We start from the raw sequence: 24,766 nt of genomic DNA, 5'->3' as shown, positions 1-24,766 counted from the left end.
GGAGGGGTGGGCTCAAGGTAGATTGAAAACAACCTCAGCTGATAATTTATATGAATCGTTAATTAAATGAATCGCCCTACCCATTACGATGGCGTACCACGTGGGTTCTAATACCTGACAGCGAGTCCCCCGGTTCTGAAGGACTATTTGCCACTTGTCACTCCCCTACTCTCTTTACGTTAATCCTGTCTCTCTACACGGTAACTAACAAATAACGGCAAAACAAATCCCTCAATTTGAAAAATAAATAAATACAAATGTTATAGGTTAGCTAGCCAGCCATCAGCTTTTTCTCTGATGTCCTTCGGTTTCAAACCACAGCAGAACAGTCTCTGCTTTCTTGTTTATTTCTGCATTTTTGGCGAGAGGCTATATTCAACAGCCAATAACTAAAGAACGGAGGGTTGCGGTGACATGCTTTTTTCGCCGATGGAGGCAGAGACACTCTTCTGTCTTTTGCGACACTCGCGCGTCGATCGTCCTGGAGCGAAATATTCTGTGGCTCTTGAAAGGTTAGTAAAAAAATGCTCAAAAACGCTGGCACTGGCTGCAGAGTTAACAGCTTTGACAAGTTGTCCTTAAGGGGTATTTTATACTTGGTTGCACAGTGTCGCATACAGAAAATATCCGACCTACAAGCTCACAACCAAGTATAAGTATAGTTCAGTTTTTTCAGATGAATTCTAATCCAGGCCAGTGCTGCACAGCAATGAGTGCAACAGCACAACCAGCACTAATTCCTAAATTAATTTCAAAGACATAAATATCTATAATAATTGAACTCAAAAGCAAATATGGAAATTACTTGAAATGCCCATCCCCTAGTGTGTGTGTGTGTGTGTGTGTGTGTGTGTGTGTGTGTGTGTGTGTGTGTGTGTGTGTGTGTGTGTGTGTGTGTGTGTGTGTGTGTGTGCGCGCGCGCACACGCGCGTGCCCATACCCAGTAAGGAGGAGCTCCTGGTGTTTTGGTGGAGGTGCCTGGTTTTTCCCTCCACATATGGGCCAGCTCTGCACCAAAAGACAAACATTAGGAAGGTATAGTTATTTATCCTGATTCTGAACAGCATACACAGATAAGGGTATGGCAGGATAACATTTAGTTTTCAACCCCAACTCAAATGTTCACTAGTCCTGGCACAAATGTGAACGTACTGAAAGTACTGCGCACACGCACACACACAGTTCTAATGCCAACCTCAGAAGCTTGGCCTCACACAAACAGGCAGGAATGATATGAACTTATGAACTTATGAACTCAGCTCCGTGCGCATGCACGTGTGGGTATGCGTGTGTGAGTTTGTGCGTATGTGCGTGCGTGCAATCTGTCCTTAATCAAACAGCTGATACAGGCAGCAAAGCCGCTGCAAAGCCTTTTAACCACCTCCACCTGCTCTTTAAGCTAACAGGCTTCAGCCAGCAGACCAACACTCAAATGGCAATTGACTTTCCTGATGACAGACACAGTCTCTAGACTTAAGCTGAGGTACGACTTTAATGATAGACTACCCTCATAATTAACCTCTCCAATGTAACACCAAGTTAAAAGCTATGCATTATAAAATCTAGTTACACTGTTGACCTACTAGCATTGCCCTGCTACTGCTAAAACTTAAGCCTTGTGCTACTTCCAGGAGCTTTGTGGATACAGGCGGACTTGTGGATCAGCGTTCTAACTGAGGAACTTTAACTCTATACAGTAGAGTGTTATCAGTTCATTTTTATAGGAACCCAGATAATGCTGCAATCCTGTTTGTTTGTGTGTGTGTGTGTGTGTGTGTGTGTGTGTGTGTGTGTGTGTGTGTGTGTGTGTGTGTGTGTGTGTGTGTGTGTGTGTGTGTGTGTGTGTGTGTGTGTGTGTGTGTGTGTGTTTGTATGCGTGTGCGTGCGTGCATGAGTGAGTGCACATTACTGAGTACTGGCAGGTCAGCTAGCCTACTACATAATGTGGAAAAGGTGTGCGTCTAAGATAAGTTGAAAGCAACATCCACACTAAATAGCTTTTCTCGTCTGTGGTGCAGGGAATAATTTGTCTTTTTCTTCAAATAATTTATTTTCCCCGCACACACTGGTTACCTCTGCATTGAATTGATTAAAAGCACATCAACATTTCGGTCACAACTACCTTCCTCAAGATGGTTTTCAGTCTAATCAGAGTATGCTTTCTTTCGCACAAAATGAGTACATATATAGACAAATTATTACAGCAGTAAATAATAAGAGCGTTGATCATTTGAACCCTAGCATGTCATAATAGGCGAACAATGTATGTTAACTAATACATGTGTACACTCACGATTAATGCATACACTAAAATCTTCAGTGTTCGTTTAAGGTCTTTATACTCTGCGAGTCTGCGTACTCGCTTGGATCCAAGGGGTCACACAGTGCTCCTCATGTGAATGAACACAGTTCTACGCATCACGTAGAAAAAAGTGAAACACATTTCAACTCTAGCAGTGAGCAGGCATGTGCGTGAGACAAGCACGCCCTCGCCTCCCTAACTGCCCGCTCGCCTCTCATTGAAAATGTATTACTACGTGTCAGTCACTTCCCATGTGAAAAAAACCTTTACATGTGTCAAACATGCAGGCAAGGACTGTGGCTACCTCTTAGGGTAAAGTCCCCTTCCCAGTTGCAAAGTAAATCCAGCGCCTTGACAGATACCTTACCAATGGGGTAACAACACACCAAACACAAAGGCTAGGACCTGTGCCTCACCCTGTGTGCACGCTGTTGTCCTTGCTGGGCCTTGCCTGCGTTGACCAGCCTCTCCCAGAGTTTAGGAGGAACAGCGGAGACGTGACAGGAGCACGTGATGGCAGAGGAGTGCAGAGGAGCCAGGTAAGGTGTGGGCAGAGAGGGCCACCCAGAGGTCAGGAGGTCGATTACAACCAACTCCTCCTCTAACAAAACCACCACAGCCGAGGGGTCATCAAACTCTGTCAAAGAAAAGAGGGAAGGATAGAGGCTCTGTAAACCTTAAAGTTAAACTCATATATTCAAGTGTCTGTTGTGGTATGGAAGATCCTCTGAAATAAAAAATAAAATAAAAAAGGAAACGTGATTTCTGTCATTTATCAAGCTTGCCCGGTGTTGACAGGGTTATTGTGCGGACAACACGTCCCTCCATCTCTCCATCCCCTTGTCTCTCTTGTGCGAATCGAGCTCTACCCTTCTCCCTCGCTGATCGAGCTCTGGTCTGACATCACACACACACACACAACAGAAGCTTTTGTCTAACAACGGAATGAACAGATATTTGCGCTCACGTTAACCGTTGCCTAAAACGCTGGTTTGCGCAGACATCAGGCATGTCTTTGCTGATTTGAGCAAATTGTTAAGCAACGGTTTCTCTTGTGTGTGACTTCAGATCAGAGCTTGATTAGTGAGAAAGAAAGAGAGGGCGATAGACTGAAAGTCTGAAGCCTGAACACGCTGATCAAAGCGTTGCAATGCAACACCTTGTCAACGCAATATCCCTGGCAACACCAGGCAAGCTGCTTGGGTGTATACACTGTATGGAGCCCCTCACCTTTCTCCTGCTCCACATTGTGGACAGTGAAGAAGTCAATGACTCTGGATGTGAAGTCTAAAGTGATGTGCTCTTTGTCCTTCTGGATGGACAGACAGTGGCGGTCTCCATAACTGGCTCTGGGCATCCCTCCACTGTACAACAACACTGGAGAACTGGAGGAGAGAATGGGATGGGGAACAATAGTTGATTTTGTTGGAATTAAGCCCAATTTATACTTATAGGTTCGGGTGAAATGCGTTGTGCACTTGTAGACCAGCTATTCTTGCGGGTAACACTGGCGTGTAACTTAGTATGAATCAGGCTTATCCAAGGCAAGGCAGAAAAATATGAAAGCAACACAAAGGCTCTCCATGGCAAGACAGAAAAAATGAAAGCAACACAAAGGCTCTCCATTATAACACAATGAAATGGAAAAGGAGAGAGCTGCAAGCACTAGCGTGGGATTTTTTTATTTTTTTTTTCATGTACTAATGGGTCGTACGAGGAAAAGTGCCCAGTTGGGTTAGTCATTAGATTAAAAAAATACATAACACAATTTTCCAAGCTCTATAAAAAAAAAGGGTAATGGGAGAAACACTGGAGTTGCAGCTTTGATTTTGCTTTGAATTATCCATTGCAAAAAGAACGTGTAATATCATTACTTTGACTTACTTAATTCCTCATTGTGTCAACGTGCCACTCACCCTGACTGTGTGGTCCTCCATAGGATCTTGTTAATGGCCTTGCAGGGGAATGGCCCTGTGACAAACAGGTGTTTTTTTATTATCAGGTATAGGGTAGAGGTGTGTGTGTGTGTGTGTGTGTGTGTGTGTGTGTGTGTGTGTGTGTGTGTGTGTGTGTGTGTGTGTGTGTGTGTGTGTGTGTGTGTGTGTGTGTGTGTGTGTCTCTCACCATAAGGTATAGTAGAGGACACTGGCTGGTGAATATAGGGGTTGCCGCTGGTTACAGGCCACACAGAATATCCCCCGTCGCTATGGGAACTAACGAAGGAGTTTCCAGTACGTTCCCACACCAGGCTCTCCAGCTGCTGCAGATTGACACACACACACACACACACACACACACAATTCAAATATTGTATCGGTCAGCAAGGTTCAAAGACAATTAAGGATACAAAAAGCTATGTCTCCCCATACGGTATGTAATGTATGACACACACACACACACACACACACACACACACACACACACACACACACACACACACACACACACACACACACACACACACACACACTTGATCTCATGCCTATATGCTAAGCCCTTCATCTCCTCTATTATGAATACCTTATTGCTTTTAGCAATACAGTATTCATGAGGGACCTTCCCTCATGATCTGCCTATCAGGCTATTTCTCCAACATTACTCTGACCTGCTTCAGTGCAATGCGTTCAACGCAATGTAGCAGAGAAAGGAGATATGGCAGCATTCCAGCACAATGCAACAAAGTTCTAGGACAGTTGAACCAGCACCAAGGGATGCTCCAATATAACACAGTAAGATCAATGTGCCTACAAAAGCACTTTGAGATTTTCACAAATGTAAAGTGCATAATAAATAAAATCCATTATTCAAATGGCCTACCACTACCACTACCACGCAATAAGGGAGTTCCCTACATATCCTGTTTTTAAGACCCATCGTCTGGCTAACGCCGGCATGTTTACTTATATATTTTTTCATATCGTCACCTTATTAAACTAATGGCCTAAGTCATTTTTTCAAGGTTTTCAGGAAAAATTAAAAACTGATCCAGAACAAAACTATATGATATTTCTTAATCATTTCACCCAAAATGTTTATAACAAATTATGACTATTTAAATAGAAATAACACTGACTGTCAGTTATGTAACATAAGAGATTGAAATAGGTTTAAATAGGATTAAATCTGATTTACGCCAAAATAAAAAGCAAAACAAATTACAAAATGGCCTAAATCAGTAAATAATTTGGCTTAAGTCACAAAAACATGTGACTTAGGCCAAACAAAAGGCCTATTTTGTCCTAAGTCACACTAGGGAGTTAGGCCATTATACTAAAAGGGGCGTGTTTTATACTAAAAGGGGCATGAACAGCATGATCCTTTTCAATTAGGAGTTGGGCGATTTTACCAGAGGTGACCAGTGTCATGAGGAGCTGATTTAGGCAAAAATATCATTTCCTCAAAAAATGACTTAGGCCATTAGTTTAATAAGGTGATGATATGGATGTTCATTAATGTGCTCCTCCCCTATCAAATACACAAATGAATAAATTAAATAAAGTTTGCACTCTTAACAGAAACAGAATGAGCATCAGTCTGATCAACATGCACAAAACGCTGTTCTTTGACTAGATACCTGCTTGCCCAGGAAGAGATGGTCTGGATGTCGAGCGTTCAGATCCCATAGGACCACCAGGCCTCGGTTGTAGCCAATCAGAATCTTCCCAGGCAGCTGGGGGTGTTCCTGAAGAGATTCCACTGGTCCCAAAGACTTCCCACACCTGTAGTCCTCTGGCAAGCTGAAAAACACAATACTATTATGCAACAACCAAAAACATTCGCAGTTGGAAAAGAAAAATACACCCACACAAACCAAAAACCACTATCCCATCTCAGGGCTGCTTTTGAAACCCATCGATGCCATATTTGACCCTGTGTCCTCATACATCGAGGGATTGCATCTCTTCCTCCAGTTCCTCATTAGACACGGAACAGAGATGTTGGAGGCGAAAATAACTGAGGAATGCTATGTTTAATGAGCAGCTATTTTGTAAGTAGAGCATAGGGATTGGAAAGCAGAGAGCTAATGAGGTTCAAACGTTAAAGAAATAGCTCTCTGAAAACTCAAGCCAAGAATTCATCCACACAAGTCCAAAGACCCTAGCCCTGGCACAGGAACCTCATCTAAACAACAACAACAAATGAAGGCAGGAGCTGTGCTGCAGGGAAGATGTCCCAACTACACCGCAAAATCCTGTGTTTATTTAAGTCAGAGAGCCAGAACCGTTTATTTAACTCTGGAAGTGTCCGTTTCAGAATTAAATGAACACTTCGGTGTGCATTCGTTCTTCAACAGTAGCACTAGAAAGCAGAAAGATCAGAGATACCGCATTGAGATGACAGAGGTCTTGTCCCAGCGGGGCTGTGTGGAGGGAGGGAGTGAGGAGAAAGAGAGGGATGCAGATGACAACAGAGCGATAAAGCAGAGGATGGAGGGCAGACATATCTGAGAAAGAGAAAGTGAGGGGAGGTGGGGGGAGATGGGCGAACTCTCTGGGCACTTGGCTGCGGATGAGGCAGAACTGACCCTGGAGAGATAGCCTGCCTGCCACACAAATACGTGCACAAACACACACACACACACACACACACACACACACACACACACCTCTGACTGGTTGGGGAGGGCTGACTGAGGATCCTCTCCGGAAGCAGACAGGCAGAAACCCAACAAAACATTCCATTGTCTCCCTCTCTCTCCCTCTCTGTCCATGAGTATTTTTAGGGAATCCGGCATCCTGCTGCAGAACCCGATGAGCTTGTGTGTATGCGTGTGTATGTGTGTGCATGTATGCGCATGTGCACGCGTGCGTGTGTGTATGCATGTGTGTGTGTAAGATTGTGCGAGCGCGTGCATGCGTGTGGAGAGATTCGACTAAACACTTCCCTGAACCGGAACACCAGGTTTTGGCAGCCGGCACAAAGCCGCACTGTCCAACATCTTCTCTCCCATCTCCACACACAGCGCACACGCACACACACACACACACACAAAGCCTTATCAGGGCCCTTGTTAGGCTTCAATTCCGCCCACTTCCATAAACAAGCCTGTGTAATGAGGGGTTTGGCCACTCAGTCAGAATGAGGCTGTGTTACAGCAGAACACAACAGCACACTGTTAGGCAGTGTACAAACAGTACAGTACAATGAGGAACGCAGTGAAATAAACACACACACTTGTCCTGCAACATATGTCTGCCACATGTTTCTAACATACAGGAGTCCTCTATGGAATGGAAAGAATGTACGGTATGGAAAGAAAGACAGTGAAAAGAACAAATAAGTATATAGTTTGACAGACACATATTACATAAGTATACGCATATATAAAACATTACTGGATGTTAATCCAGTAGTATAAATAATAGTATAAATGACGTGAACAGCAAATTGAATTAATGCAACAAATCAAAACCATAAACCTTTCAGTGCTTGGTGAAATCCAGAAGATGACAAACAGACCTGAATTATTTTCTTTATAGATTATTAATGGATTGCTGTATAAGCTGTTGACAGAACATGTAGGACATATCTAACGTTACTCTAAACCTTTCATTTCTGTAAACATGGAAAGATGCTTTCTGTTTGAAATGCCCGTATGGAAATTGGGAAAAGGGCCTTTGTGTATTCTGCACCCGTGGCATTCAAATGCGTTGCAGAATGACTTGCAGAATGAACATGACCATTTTTTTACATTTACGGTATCTGGTTATGAAACAGACTCTTAAAAGTATTTTAAGAAATGTGATTTATTTTAACCACATGAACCTAGCGTCCTGATTCTGAGGTGAACATTCAACGAAAATAGCAGATCTTCCAAGATTGCTATTTTCGGCAAGGAGATTTGCTGTAGAGGAAAAAAGGAATAGATCATGAATAGAGCCCTGGGGGACCCCGGTCAATTAAAATATATAGATTTTATTGTCTTCCTTAGTTTTTTCTGTTTGTAACTGTGTTTTTAATTATGCTGCTGCCTGTCTTGGCCATGTCTCCCTCAAAGAAATTATTTCTAATCTCAATATTTACTATCCTGGTTTAATAAAAATTAACATTGATTAAAAATAACATTAACATTAAAATAAATATATATTAAACAGGAAATTTCGACTGAACACATCTGTCATTTTAGATTTTAGCGTTGGCTAGCTTGTACATCTGCTATTTTTGAACATTTCTGAAAAATCTTGAAGGTGTGAGAACTACTGATTTAGAAGGTATTTGTAGACTCAGGTCTTAATGGGTTAAACTAATAATTCACTACCTTTGTACAATGTCCAATAGTTCATACCAACTGCACTGAACTCAGCCTTGCAGCGTCACACGTCAGTCTGCATTGTACTGCGTTTGAAAAGGGTCTGAGTCACCATGTGAATCAGGCTGAATCACCATCATGTCAGGGACGGTTATTTTATTCAATTGTATTTGAGAATTGAACTGGAATTATAACACTCCACTTCTATTGGACCTCTGCCTTGCTTCACTTTCTTCGGATCTGAATGTCCTTGTGGTCCCTGAACCTCACAACCCTGACTCAACTCCTGTGTCTGTGTGTGCCTGTGTGTGCGTGCGTGCGTGTGTGTGTGTACGCGCGCGTGCGGGGTGTGTGCATGTGCAGGGTGTGTGTGTGTACACACAGTTTGTTGTGCATGTGTGTTTTGTATGGTGTTGGTAACCTGTATAGTGCATGTGTCTTGCTATTGCGAATTTTGTGGTGTGTGTGTGCGTGCGCTTGTGTGTGCGTGTGTGTGTGTGTGTGTGTGTGTGTGTGTGTGTGTGTGTGTGTGTGTGTGTGTGTGTGTGTGTGTGTGTGTGTGTGTGTGTGTGTGTGTGTGTGTGTGTGTGTAGTCTGCGCACTCGCATATGTGCTTCTGCTACATGCACAGTTGGGAGGCGTGAGTGGAGGGGAATGGGAGTGTATTTTATGTTCAAAGGCGAGAAAGAGTGTTTATAAAGAAAAAATCACACCCTGTGTGAAGGAAGCGGTGCCTTTGGGGCGGGGCTTAACTCATTTCAGTTCGTCCCTATTGGTCGTCTGAGTCCACTTACCAAATTTGTGCTTGGTAGCATGCTGCAAACTGGAATAATGGCTGTTTAAAGCCCAGCCAATGGGCAGACAGAGGGGGCGGGGCTTAAGTAATTGCACTTCGTCCCTATTGGTGGTTTTAGTCCATGTACAAAATTTGTACTCCGTAGCATGCTGCGAACTTGAGTTATGGCTGTTTAAAGGCCAGCCAATGGGAAGACAGAGGGGGCGGGGCTTCAGCAATTAATGCTCGTCCCTATTGGTGGTCTAAGTCCACATACCAAATTTGGACTTGGTGGCATGCTGCAAACTGGAGTTATAGCTGTTTAAAATCCCGTGCTCATCCCGTGCTCATACGGGCGGACGGACATAACATACGCTGGGGGTCCCTGGAACCCTGGGGCGGGGCTTCAGCAATTCATGCTCGTCCCTATTGGTGGTCTAAGTCCACATACCAAATGTGGACTTGGTGGCATGCTGCAAACTGGAGTTATAGCTGTTTAAAATCCCGTGCTCATCCCGTGCTCATACGGGCGGACGGACATAACATGCGCTGGGGGTCCCTGGACCCCTCTTTGATAACTTCAGCAATTCATGCTCATCCCTATTGGTGGTCTAAGTCCACATACCAAACTTGGACTTGGTGGCATGCTGCACACTGGAGTTATAGCTGTTTAAAATCCCGTGCTCATCCCGTGCTCGGACATAACATACGCTGGGGGTCCCTGGACCCCTCTTTGATAACCAGTGGTACGTGTGGGCAATGAGAGGAGAGATGGCATAGGCAGTCTCCACGTCCGTGTGTGTGTGTGTGTGTGTGTGTGTGTGTGTGTGTGTGTGTGTGTGTGTGTGTGTGTGTGTGTGTGTGTGTGTGTGTGTGTGTGTGTGTGTGTGTGTGTGTGTGTGTGTGTGTGTGTGTGTGTGTGTGCGCGCATGTGTTTGTATGTGTTTCTTCTTTGCCGTGCTCATCCCGGGCTCATACGGACGACGGACGGACGGACGGACAAACGTAGAGCGGTTGGCACCGCTAAAAACGAGAGAGTGAACAAGAGGGAGAAAGAGAGTGAGAGGCCATTAAAGAGCCTCTTTTCATAACGTCTCCAATCCCATGGCTCACAGATATGGAGCGATACACAATCACACTAAGTGGCTTGTGTAGAGAATCCAAAAAGAGACCATTACTCTGTAAAAATCCTCAAGTGTTCATTTGACTCAGACAGTGTACAAAATGTAACCGAATGGACCCTTATGGGTACAGTCGTACACTCTCACTGAGGACTTTTACTGTATGCTCACTAAGATGAGTACAGTGCTGAATGTTTCACTGCATGGAACTCGAACTACACACTATTCAGTCTGTTTCCATCTACAGAAACCATGATGTGTTGCATTCAAGAACCAACAGTCCAGCTCTGACGATCGCAACGGATTCTATATAATTCTAATCTAGAGTCTGTTTCTATCAACAGAACCCTGATTATGGTGCGTTCAAGAACCACTCTGTTTATCAAAACAGACTCTAATGATCATTCTAGGGCAGTGGCTCTCAAACATGTTTTTAAAATTTTAAGGACCCCCATAACTCTGAGTATATAAATGGAACCAAATGAACCATTTGCTTCCATTTGTATACTTTCAGAGTTACAGACCTGTAATCGTCCATTTTGAACCCCCTCAAGGAACCCTGAGGGTCCCTGGACCCCACTTTGAGAAGCACTGTTAGCGTATGTTTCTATCAACAAAAGCCCTGATGTGTTGTTCTAGAGGCAGCCATCTGGTTTTGGAAGAACAGGACAAGAGGCACAGTGGAGGATGACAACGTTCTCAGCGCTGAAAAAGCATTTGCTTGCAGCTGCTTGGGTGCATTAATGAATTATTGATTCAAGGTTCATGAGTGAGTTTATGAGTATGGAGTTATTAGTGTTATGTTCCAGACTCTAGGAACACACACACACACACATGCACGCATGCACACACACACACAAACACACACTCACACACACACACACACACACACACACACACACACACACACACACACACACACACACACACACACACACACACACACACACACACACACACACACACACACACACGCGCGCGCGTGCGCACGCTTCTCACCTCTGCATGACCTGGTCCTGGAGCAGTGATTGGTTGTCCCTCAGAGAGAGGCAGGGCAGATCCAGGAAGTACACGCCCCCTCCCTCTGTTCCAACGCAGAGCAGGTCACATGACCTCGGGAGGAGGAGCACAGTCACCCGGGTAGCACTGGAGAGGGAGGAGAGAAATATGATGAAGAGATACCCATGGAATGATGAAGAGATGCAGATGGAATGCACACGATCATGACATTTTACTTTTAACTGTCGTACAAATAACTGCGATTAACGATTTGATTGTGTTTTTGACATTCAACATTGGAACAAATAAATACAAATTTAAATCTCCGTTTTTTCTTTTAGGCTATGGAAACAAGAAATAGAATCAAAATAAATAATGTACTACGGCCAAAACAGGCCATATTTAATAATTGTATACTTTGAATATGGTTTTAAATAGCGTAAATAGACGATCTATACAAGCTCACAATGTGTGGAATTCTTGTGTAGATCTGCTATTTCCAAAATTTTGGAGAATGTATGAACATTTTTCAACAGAAGAGATTCAGACGATTATGTAAAAATAATTATGATTATATCAAATAATTATGATTATATCAAATAATTATGATTATATCAAATAATTACGATAGGCGATTATGTAATAATTGTGACAGAGCTAATGACACAGACATGTCATTTCTCTGCGGAGGAGAAGAGCTGATGAGAAAGAGATTAAGATGGAGCGAAGGAAAACTGAAAAGTGATGTTTGCTGAATGACAGTTCTAATAGAGACGCGGGGAGGGAAGAGCGTAAATAGGTTAAGGGAAATCAAAAGTAGGGCTGCGCAATTTGTTGAACACCAAAGAAGGACAAAAAAACTCAGCTGGCAACTGCAAATTTTAAATCCCCAAAGACTGCAGTCTTCCTCTCTTAGATCAAAACGAGGGCGTTTGGGAAAGTTTTCTATGATGCACGGGTTGACTCGTGATCCACAGGCTCCATGAAAGGCTCCTGAAAGTGCCAAATGATGACAGCTCTAGAATGTGTTCTAACAATTTTATGGTAACCAATGTCTAGCCAGCTAGCACATTAAAAAGGACAGACACATCATCAGTGCCTCTTTCTGGTGCTACTGCTTAGATGCGCCATTTGTCCTAAATTTGCATAAAAATATTATTTTTACTAATACGTGTGTGCATCCCTGTCAACACTCCAAGCTTTGCTCTATGCGAGTCAATAAGCTTTTAACTAGCCGTAGGCTATCAGGCATTGTGTCACTTTTGCCATTCCTTTGGTCATTTCAATTGCAAAATCATTTGCAATTCCAAAACAGGCCTACATTTCAGCCCACAAACAACTTGGTTATCAAGCAATTCACTCATCTACATATTCATTAGCATTCCACGTTTCTCCATCCAAAGTCAATTCTTTTTCTATAGGAACATTAGGATTCCACTAGATTTCCATAAATATGTATCTTCTTATTTCATGGATTCACTATAGCCTATCAAGTGTATATTTCATCTGTTCATTCTATAAAAAACAAAACCACATACACACAAATAGGCATAGTGGAGTTTTATTCTACATTTCAACAATAGGCCTGAATGCTAAGCAAATGCAATCTAGTAGTCTAACCCTATAGTAGCAAGAAAGCAGAAACATCTTAAAAACAGCAGCTTGGGTGCAGTCACCCACTAGCCTTGCTTAGAAACAACAGAGCAGATTGCGGTCAGGGTGACAACAGCTGCTACCATGGTGTTCAGGTGACTCCAGAGCTGACCAGTGCATCACTATAATAAAGACTACAACCCAGAGTGCTCCTTACAGGTCCCGACTTAAATTAACACTGCATATTTTGTTGTGAACACAAGGGGCCCTCTCTTGCGCTGTACCTTGAAAAACATTTTAAAATAGTGAAAATAGTGGATCTACAAGCTCCCAACACGTCGTAGAGCGGCTATTTTCTCTATTTTAAAATATTTGTCAAAATAGTGAAAAATGCCTAAGACGTTTAGGCATAAGGGGTATGGCACGATAGGGCCCAAGGTGTTGTTCCTGTAACATTTGTAGACTAGGTCCACAAATTAAAATCAGGTGTTGGAGAAGTAAAATAAATTAAACTAGAAAATGTGCTCCTCGGAGCACAGGTCTCCGCCAGTACTGTTCCTGATTAATCCTGTCTTAAGTGTTACTTGATTAATCCTGTCTTAAGTGTTACTCCGCCATTTCTCAGCCATTTCGTGATTATTCCTGTCTTACCTCACTTTGAAAGAGACCAAGACTCTTTCAAAGTGTTTCAAAGTGACACATCTATTTATAGGCCGCTATACGTCATGCTCACTAGCCAATCAGAGCACACTCTTTCAACGTATTGTCACGTGTCACGTGAGGCTTGACCAATGTTAGCTTGGCCGAGGGGGGGGGGGGGGGGGCGGAAAGTGAAAACATAGTCTCCTGGTGGAGACAATTATCATATTAAAAAAGATATTATGCATTATCCTTTCTTTGCAGAAGAGCACTTGTTTGGAACCAGTACTAAAAGAATACATTTGTATAGAAGATGGTGGGTCAAGATGTTCGCAGTATTCAGCAAACCAAATCACAATATATGTCAATGTAGTGTAGCTGCAAAAAGGTGATTTATACTTAGTTGTGCACCAGTGTCGCACACCGGAAAATAAATAGCCAATCCATAAGCTCACAACGCGCTGTGAGCTTGTACATGTGCTATTTTCGGGGCGTGACGCGGGCGCGCAAACAAGTATAAAGGGCTGTTCACCCAAGCACGATAACTATAACAGTAAGGATAATGTGAGCGTCTACACTGACGAACGATATGTTCTATAAACAGCAGCACCAAACAGTCTAGCTGTGTGAGCCTGTGTCAGAGAGCCCACATGAGAGGGCAAGAAATAGAGAGATCTCCCATCTCTGTGGTGCTGAAAGACACATCCAATAGGATATATGGATATCATTGCTGTCGGGTGTATCTCCAAAACTTTACAAGATTTACAAGCTCTCAATGCCTTGCGATAAACTAGGGCATTAACTTGAAAAGTTGAATAGGTTCTATGCACAGCAGCCATTTTGGAGATAAATTGGGCCTCTTCTTACTTCCTTCACAGGTGTTACCAATGATACTAATGAAGGCTCTGTTCCATTCTGGTCAAACAGAGTCAGGGTGTTGATATTGTGCATTTTAAAAGTAACTGAGAGTGTACAAATGGAACCAAATGGAACCTTACGTGTCCATTTGGTTCCATTTGTACACTCTCAGAGTTATGGGGGTCCTTGTAATTAAAAGTTTGAGAACCACTGTGCTACATGAAATTGAACAAAGTCTTCATTAGTATCATTGGTAACACCTGTGAAGAAGAAGAGGCCCAATTTCTCTCCAAAATGGCTGCTGTGCTTATAGCCTATTGTGGAGATACAAGATTTCTGCCCGACACCAGCAATATCCGACTCTAATTATGATTTATAAGGAGGCGAGATAGTTGTACCTGAGGTAATGACGGCTAGCCTACCAGCTAGCGTTAGCTACTCATAATAGTCTCTTCATCAAGGGCGAATGACGCCGACTGCATCCCAGATGTCCTTCTGAGAGAGTCTGAATGGCTGGCGATGTTTCCATCATTCATGAAAATCGTTCTGCAAGTGATCCGAACGACATTGTGTACGTCGACCATCGCTGTCGTTAATAGTTGTGGTGTGGATGCTGCCATCCACTTCAGTTAGAACCGTTTTTTAAAAACGACATGTTTATAGTTGTCGCCATAGTTATCGTGCTTATTGTGAGCGGCGCTGTACTCAGGCTTTAATGGAGGATGGAGTTAGACTGAGGCGTGGAAATAGCAGGAGTGTGTGCACTGTGCAGCGTTGGATGTCACTACTCACACTGATCCAGTGAAAGGACACCTGACACATGGCCGCACATACAGGTAGGAGAAAGAGAGTGAGCGACAGGGTCACAATGAGGTGGGTGGGCTGCCTGTAGTTCTCCCATAGGCAGAGGAAAGGCAGTGGTGGAAAGTAACCAAGTACATTTACTCAAGTGCTGTACTTAAGTACAGTTTTGAGGTACTTTTACTTTACTCGAGTATACTTCTACTCCACTACATCTCAGAGGCAAATATTGTGTTGTAACTAAAGCTGTCAAGTAATTATAGCGGAGTAAAAAAAGTTAAAGTTACTTTTCATTGTTATTATAAAACATACAGTTAAACCCTATTTTGTGCTTCAAATATTCAAAAATAGACAATCTACAAGCTCATAAACGAGCTTGTAGATCTGCTATTTTTAGTATTTATTACTTTTGTACTGCAAGTATATTTTGATGCCAATACTTTTGTACTTTTACTCAAGTAGAATTTTAAATACCGGCCTTTATATATTTCTACATTGTGCCGCTTTTACTTAAAATCAAAGTACTTCTTCCACCACTGAGGAAAAGACACAGAGAACAGAGGGATAGGAGTAAACAGAGGGAGTGACCCCTAGGAGGTAGAGAGAGAGAGAGAGCAACAGACGCTCACATACCTGCAGCTCTCTATGCCCGGCCTCCCTGGAAGGGTGTAGTCACATACCTCCTGGAGACACACCACGCCCTCTCTCTTGACTCCACCCACCTCTCTGGGAGCCCCGCCCACCAGCTCCCACAGGTGGATTGTGTTGTCGTCCAGCAGCGACAGCAGACGGCCCTGTGAGAGCAAAACAGTTACGTGCATTAGCGCAAGATGAGGATAAAGGAAACACTTTGCTAAATGTCCACTTTGCTAATTCTCGCCTACTACTACTACTTTTGTATTTGAAACTTTAAATTTCTCTAAATATTATAAACTTTCAGGACAGCTTAAGTACAAATATCACTTATGAAAAGGCTACTATAGGCTACAGTGAAGTCATTATTCAGTCCGACTTCACTGTAGCCTATAGTAGCCTTTTCATAAATGATATTTGTACTTAAGCTGTCCTGAAAGTTTATAATATTTACTCTCAGTCTCTCCCCAATATGACTCTCTCCCCACCCCGCCCCCTTGCGCTTCAACAACATGGGATAAGGCCATTCGCGGTGTTTACGTACCTGTCCAGGCAGGAAGTGTATCTGTGTGACAGCAGCAGTGTCCTTGTGTAGTCCTGTGAACTCCACACCTGGTGACCCATAGCTGGGAGGAACCGTTAAGGAACACACAGGCCAGTATACAGTATATGTCCTTGTTTTCGGGCAGAAACCTCTTATCTAACACCCTACTTGATCACACTACAGTGTCACACAAAAGCATCAAAAGTAGCAGATCCATAAGCTCGAAGCGACGTGTTTCGAGCTTGTAGATCTGCTACTTTTGCATTTGAATCCTGAAATGTAACAGTTTTGGACATATGAGGTTTCCACCCGACAGAGACAATTTACTAGAAAGTGTAAGAGCAAATCAGATTAGACAACAAGTGCACCAAGAGGCCTAATCCCTGCACCTACATCTGTTGTTGTACATCTCTCTGTTCCGGAGAAACACAATGAGTAATTGTGCCATTGTTTTGTTTTTTTACAGTAGATCACACCCACCCAGTTTCATGAATATCGTAGGTGGTCCACCAGGCCATGATGGCAATTATACAGACGGTGTATAAAACCCTGAGTAGATTAGTGTTTTTGTCTTTGATAATACCTATTCTGAACCCCAGGTGGTGACTATGTAACCACCAGACACAAGGGAGGTGATGTTTCCTTCCCTATAACCCCGAGAAAGGAAAATATTTTTTTGTGTTTTTGTTGTACTGAAAACATGATTTTAAAATGGGTCATCTGCACTCTCTGTCCAAGCCTGGTCCCGATGGAGGGAAGCTAGGCACCTGACTCGATGTGGTCTGCTTGTCTTCTGTCTATGTGGGTGGGGGTTATATCCTGCCTCATCAGTGTTATTGTACAGTCTATTGTCTATTGCTTCCATTGTATTGTAAATATGGAAAATAAAAATAATACAAAGTTTCATGAATATTTGCTTATCCATTCATAGTTATTGCTGGGCAGTATCACACAGACACACACACACACAATTTCTGTAACAATGGGCCCGATTCACTAAGCTGGTCGTAAATAACGTGTAAAGTGACTAAAGAGGGTGTATTTTCTCTAAGCAAAAACTGACGAAAGGGTGTGTAAATCCCTTAAATGTGCGAATCACAGGTGCATGTCATGATGAATCCGGACGGCTGCCATCTGATCGTAAAATCACAAGCGCGCTCCCGATAAGTTCATTTGCATTGTTCCACGCTCCATTTCACACCATAAAAAGGCAACAGGAAATATCCAACTTCAAACTGACTTCACCTAACGTCAAACCAACTTCACCGTGCTGAAGAAGTTCAACTTCGTCTCTCGTCAAAATATACAGATCTCGTTGGCGTTGCATCGCCTTGACAACTTGTACATCTGTTCTGTCTGGAAACGGGTCCCTCGATTGCACCATGGATCAGCTGAACGTAATGCTCTCATAAATGAGAATAAGAAGTTTACAAAGTAACCCCACCACCAAATAATAGGCTAACAAAACAACAACGAAAGGATAATATATAAACTTTATTGATGAATCACACTCATAACGTGGGAAGTTGCGTAAATTCCTTTACATTCAAAATATGGGATTAAACAGCTTAGTTAATCGGGCCCAAATGTCTCCCCATCCCAACTATCTCTGTCCATTATATCCGTCTTTCTCTGGGTCTCTGTCTGTCCCACAAGGGGATAATCAAAGACAGACTAGGGAGAATGAGGGTGAGAGACAGACAGAGATGCTTAAATAGAATACTTTAACTGGTTATTCAGAGTGTTGTAAAACAGTACAGTGTAATAGCAGTGGTGAAGTTAGAACACTATAGCAATTACCAACTGCATATGACGCAGGAGACCAAAACCACTGTAGAATGTGCGCGTGTGAGTAACGAATAGTGTGTGCATGTAATAAACACTGTACTGTGTGTGTGGTGTGTGTATGTGTGTAATGAACAGTAATCTCTGCAGAATCCTCCCTTTGTTAGTCTAGTAAATGAAGCAGAGCTGATAAAACACAGGCTGCCTGCAAGAACTGTGACGCCATGTATACACCAGCGAAGCTAAATTAGGCAAAACTGTGAATTAACACTTGCATGCTGTACACACATGCTAGCAGCCACACACACACACACACACACACACACACATACTGTACTAGCACATACTGTACACATGGCTCCTGGCATGTAGATAAAAAATGTAGTATAACAAGAGGACATTCGGGGAGCGTTCACAAGATGTTTGTCTTACTGTAGTTCTTTACACACATTCATGAACAAACACATCTCTACCTTCCTACATCTCTTTCCCTTCATCTCCTCCCCCTCTTTCTTTCCATTAATCTCTTCCTGCTCCAGGCTGATCTCCCTCGCTCCATCCAGCACCATTTCTTTTAAGTATTATACAGGCCTTCCTCATTTTCACAGTCTCTCATCTTCCCTCTATCTCAGAGGTGTAAAGTAACTAAGTACATTTACTCAAGTACTGTACTTAAGTACAATTTTAAAGGTACTTTTACTCTACTGGAGTATTTCCAATTGTCTATACTTTTACTTCTACTCCACTTTAGTTACTAGTTACTTTGCAGATATGAATTATTACAATATAAAAACATACATTAACCACTTTAGCCCTATTTTATACCTAGGCTATTTGAAAATAGCCAATCTACAAGCTCACAACGTGTCGCATAGCGACGCGTTGTGAGCTTGTAGATCGGCTATTTTCAAACATTTTAGTACTTTTACTTTTGGTACTTTAAGTACATTTTGATACCAATACTTTTGTACTTTTACTCAAGTCAATTTTAAATTCCGGACTTTTACTTGTAACAGAGTACTTCTACATTGCAGTATTGATACTTTTACTTAAGTAAACCATTTGAGTACTTTTTCCACCAATGCTATCCATCTATCTATCGACCGATCTAACTATATCATCCCTACTATCTATCCCTCCATCATTCCATCTCTCTTTTCCGTACAAGTGGAACCAGGCGCCCATTGCATTCCTCTGTCCTCTCCTCCTTATCTCTCCCATTCCTCCCTTCCGCTTTATCCTCTCCTCCCCCATGTCTGTTGGTTTCCCAGGAGAAACACTACACTGACATTCCTCCATCCTCCACTTTCTCCCCCAGTCTTACATCTTTTCTTTCTTTTCTTTCCAAATCCTTCCCTCTCTCCTTGTCATCACCTCCCCACTCTCACCATCTCCCTCTCTCTCCTGTGCTGGTCCTAGGGCTGGGTTGATTGAACTTCCAATCGATATCACGATTAAAAATAAAAATAGACGATTTACAAGCTCACGTGTCGCGATGCGTTGTGAGCTTGTAGATCGGCTATTTTCACCATTTCTGTACGCCAGCATTGTTCAACAAAGTATAATGCCGGGTTAAGTGGTTAATCAGACTAATCGTAATCGATTAACCCATTAAGACCTGAGGCCGATTCTACAAATGTCATCTAAATCCAGTTTTCTGAAAAACATATGTTATGTTACTATATCAGTGGTGCTCAAACTTTTTTATGTCAAGGACCCCCAAAATGTTATGTATTTGCCCGCAGACGCCCATCTCAAAATATTTCTTTACAGGGACCCCCAGAAGCAAAGATTAGAGGTACAAATGTTCGCTATAAAATATATATATATATTCAAAGATTTGCAAAACTTTTCTAGATTTTTCAAAAATAGCAGATCTACAAGCTCATAGCGCGGCACTTGGTGCCGCACTATGAGCTTGTATAAAAATCGATTTAGAATATACAAGACAAAACAAAAATATACAAAAACTAAATCTGCTTCTCAAATTAATCAGTTAACCTACATGGTTACTGGTTCTAAATATCGGTTTCTATATATTTTCGGTAAATTGCCCAGCCCTGGCTGGTCCCCAGTCCTACAGGCAGCAGGACCACAATAATAGCATTCCTCCCTCCCTACCCTACCCTAATCTCCTCAGGTCTCTACCTCCTAATGCTCTCCCTGCTTCCTTCACTGGTTTGTATCCCTCCAGTCCTCTCCTATGCTGTTCATTTAACACTCAGGACTTGCAGTGCAGGGAGAACCAGGAGAGTGCTGCACTGGCACTTCTCCAAGCTTCATTCTCTCTTTTTTTTCTCCTCTCCTCTTTTTCGCTCTCCTTCCTTCTCTCACTCCCGGTGCTGATTTTCAGGAGGCCCCAGGGGAATGTTGTACTGGATATACTGGAATTCCTCCATCCTTCCTTGAGGCCAATGGTTCTCAAAACCTTTTTCTTTCTTTCTTTTTTTCCTCGAGACCCCCAGTTTACTGTGCACAAATGGAACCATTTGTACAACGGTTCCATTTGTAAACTCTCAGAGTTACCAATAATTCAGCTGGGGACACCCTGGGACCCCCTCAAGGACCCCACTTTGGAGGACCACTGCTTTAGGCTTTACCTTCAAACGCTTTCCCTCTCTCCATCCATCTCTCACTGTACCAGGTTCCAACAGCCCCTGGGGACTCTGTTATACTGGCATTCCTCAGTGAGGTCACTTCCTCTCCCCAGGTTCTATTTGCTGCAATAACACGGTCCTCAGACAGGAGGTGTGTGTGTATGTACAGTATGTGTGTGTCTGTCTTCTTTTTTTTGCTAAACAAGCACATTTAGATGGGTCATGAATCATTGCAGCACCTCCAGATATATGTGAGTCTTCTAGGAGCATTATAAAGAAGAGGAGGAGGAGGGTTGTGTGTGTGTGTGTGTGTGTGTGTGTGTGTGTGTGTGTGTGTGTGTGTGTGTGTGTGTGTGTGTGTGTGTGTGTGTGTGTGTGTGTGTGTGTGTGTGTGTGTGTGTGTGTGTGTGTGTGTGAGCTCTACAGCTGTGTTAGAGACAGGAGAGGGGAACGTGAGGAGAGAAAAGAAAACGATGACGTGAGGAACATCAGTCTGTTCGGCTGTTAAAAAGAAAGAGAGAGAGTGGACTGAAACAGATGGACAGCTGTGTGTGTGTGTGTGTGTGTGTGTGTGTGTGTGTGTGTGTGTGTGTGTGTGTGTGTGTGTGTGTGTGTGTGTGTGTGTGTGTGTGTGTGTGTGTGTGTGTGTGTGTGTGTCCGTGCGTGCGTGTGTGACAACTGATTCATCACTAGTGGATTTGCTCTTCTCCCTTCATCAATCTGTATACAGATCTACAGTCCATCTCCAGACTAACGGTCTCACACTCTCAATCTGTTGTTCACACTGTAGCTACAGTTGCAACTCCTCCACCCCAAACTGAGCTCATGCTTCCTTCAATGAATGAGGAGTGAGCAGGCCGCTGCTTATCACCTGACAGGGGGGAGTTTCCCCGGTAGGACGTAGTGCGTGGAAGGAACACGTTATTCCAACCAGTTCCTTTCCCCTCCATCAGGCGCCCTGACTGACCAGGGGGAGGCAGTATATAGACCAGGATTACTGCATGCAAACTCCACGCAGAAATGCCCTTTCGCCAACCCCACCTAGGGTATGGGCACTGATGACGCGGAGGAGAGAACACGCCCCCAGTGCCCACAGCGTCCCCGGCGGGAATCGAACCCAGGACCCTCTAGCTGTGAGGCAACAGTGCTACCGACTGCTCTCCCTTTCTATGTGTCACATTTTGTTTCTTTGTCGTCTCTAACAAGAACCATGATGAAGAACTGTGTCATCTTCTGGTCCTGACCACAATAAGGACAAAGGAATTGAATTCCTGGAAATGTGTCCATGCTCATGACCACACACACACACACACACACACACACACACACACACCAACAGGGGCGCTATGTGCGCATATGAATGTTGTGTGCACACACACAGACACAAGCGCACACTGATCCTAGTGATGTCAGAGGGGACAGCTGCTGGAGGGATTCCCTACCGATGATGTCATCACTTCCTCCCTGGGGGAGGTCTGTGGCTCTAGAATGAAGGTGGGAGAAATACTGTATGGACCCCGGGGTCGCTAGGCTACGCTACGCTGATGGATTACCACAGGAAGTTCTGTTGTCCTTGTGCAACATTCATATCTACTGAGGGATTACTGTTCTACCGTTTTGTGCTCCGCCCACGCTCCCTCAAATTGCTAATTATTTGATTAATCAAGACACTTGTCTTTCACCGTTTTTGAAAGACATTTCTGTTGTCAGAGATAGAGAGAGAAAGGGTAGTGAGGTAAACATACAGACACAGGTGTAGGTCTGTCACAATGATTACATCATTTCCAATTATTTTAGATTATCGCCTAATCACAACTATTTGAGATAATCTTAATTATTCTGCATAATCGTCACAATTGTTTCCAAAATGTTCATACATTTTAAAACATATTAAAAAATAGCAGATCTACAAGCTCATAAGACGTCGCATGGTAACGCGTTGAGAGCTTGTAGATATTAGTTAGTTATTAGTTTTATCGTTATTCAAATACATGTCACAAGCTGCGTCTCTATACCCATAACATGCAACCAAATTACTAATGCTCATTTGTAATATGTGTAAGCATGCAACCGTACACATTTCCCCTCTCCCTCTCTCTCTCTCTCTCTCTCACTCACACAAACACACGATCAAAAGAGACAGCCTTCTATCAGATGTGAAAGAGGAACATAAAAAGGCATATCTGAGATCAAAGCAACGGCCACAAATTCCCAGGATGCCTCGCATGAGTAGATGAGCAAAACACCAGAGAGCTCCTCTTCTACATTTCAAACACAAGCATACACACTGCTGGGTAAATGGACCCAGGGATGCCATACCGGACTGGACTCGCATCTGTCTTTTCCTTCCATCTCAATAAAGAGAGCATGTATAAGGTGAAGTTGACGGCTCAACATCCCTTTACAAAACACATAAGATATAGCCTAGGAATAAAATACGGTAGACCACAGAAGACCGGTGGACTCACATCAATAGAAAAATATCAAATAGAGATTGGCTGTTTATTGTACCGTTTACCTAAAGCAGGAGTGGGCAACTTTGATGATGTAGAGGGCCACTATATTTCCACACTCGCTCCAGAGGGCCACATTACATATCTCTGCTGTCCAGCCAGAAACTGCTAACTCCAAAACGCTCATTGTTCAGGAAACGCAAAAACAAAATATACGTTTTTCAGGAAATGAAGAAAACCTTATATTTTTAAAACAAAGCAATACTACCTCATCAAAGTTGGTATAGTGACTTTATATATTGTCAGATACTTGCATGTGTCATTATATTATCAACACTTTAACCAAATCGCGGGTAAATCAACACTTTACCCAGCGCAAGTGGAGTTAGCAGTTTCAGACGAGCAGAAATCAAGCTGAAGTGGAGTTAGGTGTCCAAACAACAATAGCTCCACTCGCAGCTGAGGGAGAGGTTTCTGAAGGGTACAAATTCTCAAAAGCTAACAATGGATCTCCAAGCTCACAATGCATCACAACAACGTGTGAATTCATGCCCTGATGCTTCATGCCACTTATTATATAGGCCTACAATAATAAACAGGACTTTAAATATTACAATAACTTCTGCAAAGAGGTAGTAGAATAGCGCGACAGAAATGCTATGAACGCCTTTCTTCTTGTCACATTGCTCTCCTCATTAAACACTTACTAGATTTTAGAAATATAATTACTTGTTTTCATAACATTAGCGTCAGTGCTAAGTTTGATAAACAGGTACACTGCATAGTTTTAACAGACTACGGGGAGCTTGTTTACGTGGTCCTCCTCCTCGTTCACTGCGCAACGCGCTCTACTCATGCTGTTGAAAAGCAGCGCTGTAGAGGAGAGGGGGGAGTTGTTTGTTTTTGACGGACAGTTTGAGGATCCAATGGAGTTGGGCGTTTTCGTCAGAGGCGCTTTTTAATACTTTTCATTGGTTCAAATGTTTTGATATTTTACACAGACCTAAAGGGTGTTCAATAGCCTTGATTTATGAAAAAAAAAAAAAACTGAAAATGGAGTTATCTGGTCCTGGCTGGACACCGACGATATGCTGTCGGGCAGACACCTCTTATCTCTGTATTTTAACCTTTTTTCGTAAATAAATGCCGTACTTCGACCATTCTATGTCACACAAAAGTAGCAAAAATAGCCAATCTACAAGCTCGTTTTGAGCTTGTAGATCTGCTATTTTTGCATTGGAATCCTGAAAAGTTAACTTTTTATTTAATTTCAAATGCATTTAGATATACTTATATTAACTTTTTGAACCTAAGTACAAATACATTGGACATAAAAAAAGACAATACATTTTTAATACTAGTCATTAAGCTACTAATATAGACCGAAGTAATTCAAGCGGGGCATGTTTGCAAGTG

At 42.8% G+C, this 24,766-nt stretch overlaps 1 protein-coding gene across 1 annotated transcript in view; it reads right to left on the bottom strand.

The window, feature by feature from the left end:
* llgl1 (LLGL scribble cell polarity complex component 1) overlaps positions 1-24,766 on the bottom strand; it is a 54,902-nt gene that overhangs the window by 17,088 nt on the left and 13,048 nt on the right. Inside the window, exons 3-11 of the mRNA XM_084070892.1 lie at positions 16,516-16,597; positions 15,972-16,132; positions 11,448-11,594; positions 5,877-6,039; positions 4,427-4,562; positions 4,219-4,273; positions 3,533-3,687; positions 2,719-2,939; positions 941-1,008 (exon numbers count right to left, since the gene is read on the bottom strand). Of these exons, the coding sequence (XP_083927018.1) occupies positions 941-1,008; positions 2,719-2,939; positions 3,533-3,687; positions 4,219-4,273; positions 4,427-4,562; positions 5,877-6,039; positions 11,448-11,594; positions 15,972-16,132; positions 16,516-16,597 (1,188 nt within the window). The remainder of the gene's footprint in view (positions 1-940; positions 1,009-2,718; positions 2,940-3,532; positions 3,688-4,218; positions 4,274-4,426; positions 4,563-5,876; positions 6,040-11,447; positions 11,595-15,971; positions 16,133-16,515; positions 16,598-24,766) is intronic.

Source organism: Gymnoscopelus microlampas, assembly GCF_963454915.1.
Source record: "Gymnoscopelus microlampas genome assembly, chromosome: 11".
In the NCBI taxonomy this organism is placed as follows: Eukaryota; Metazoa; Chordata; class Actinopteri; order Myctophiformes; family Myctophidae; genus Gymnoscopelus; species Gymnoscopelus microlampas.
This window is presented reverse-complemented; position numbering and strand designations above follow the sequence as displayed.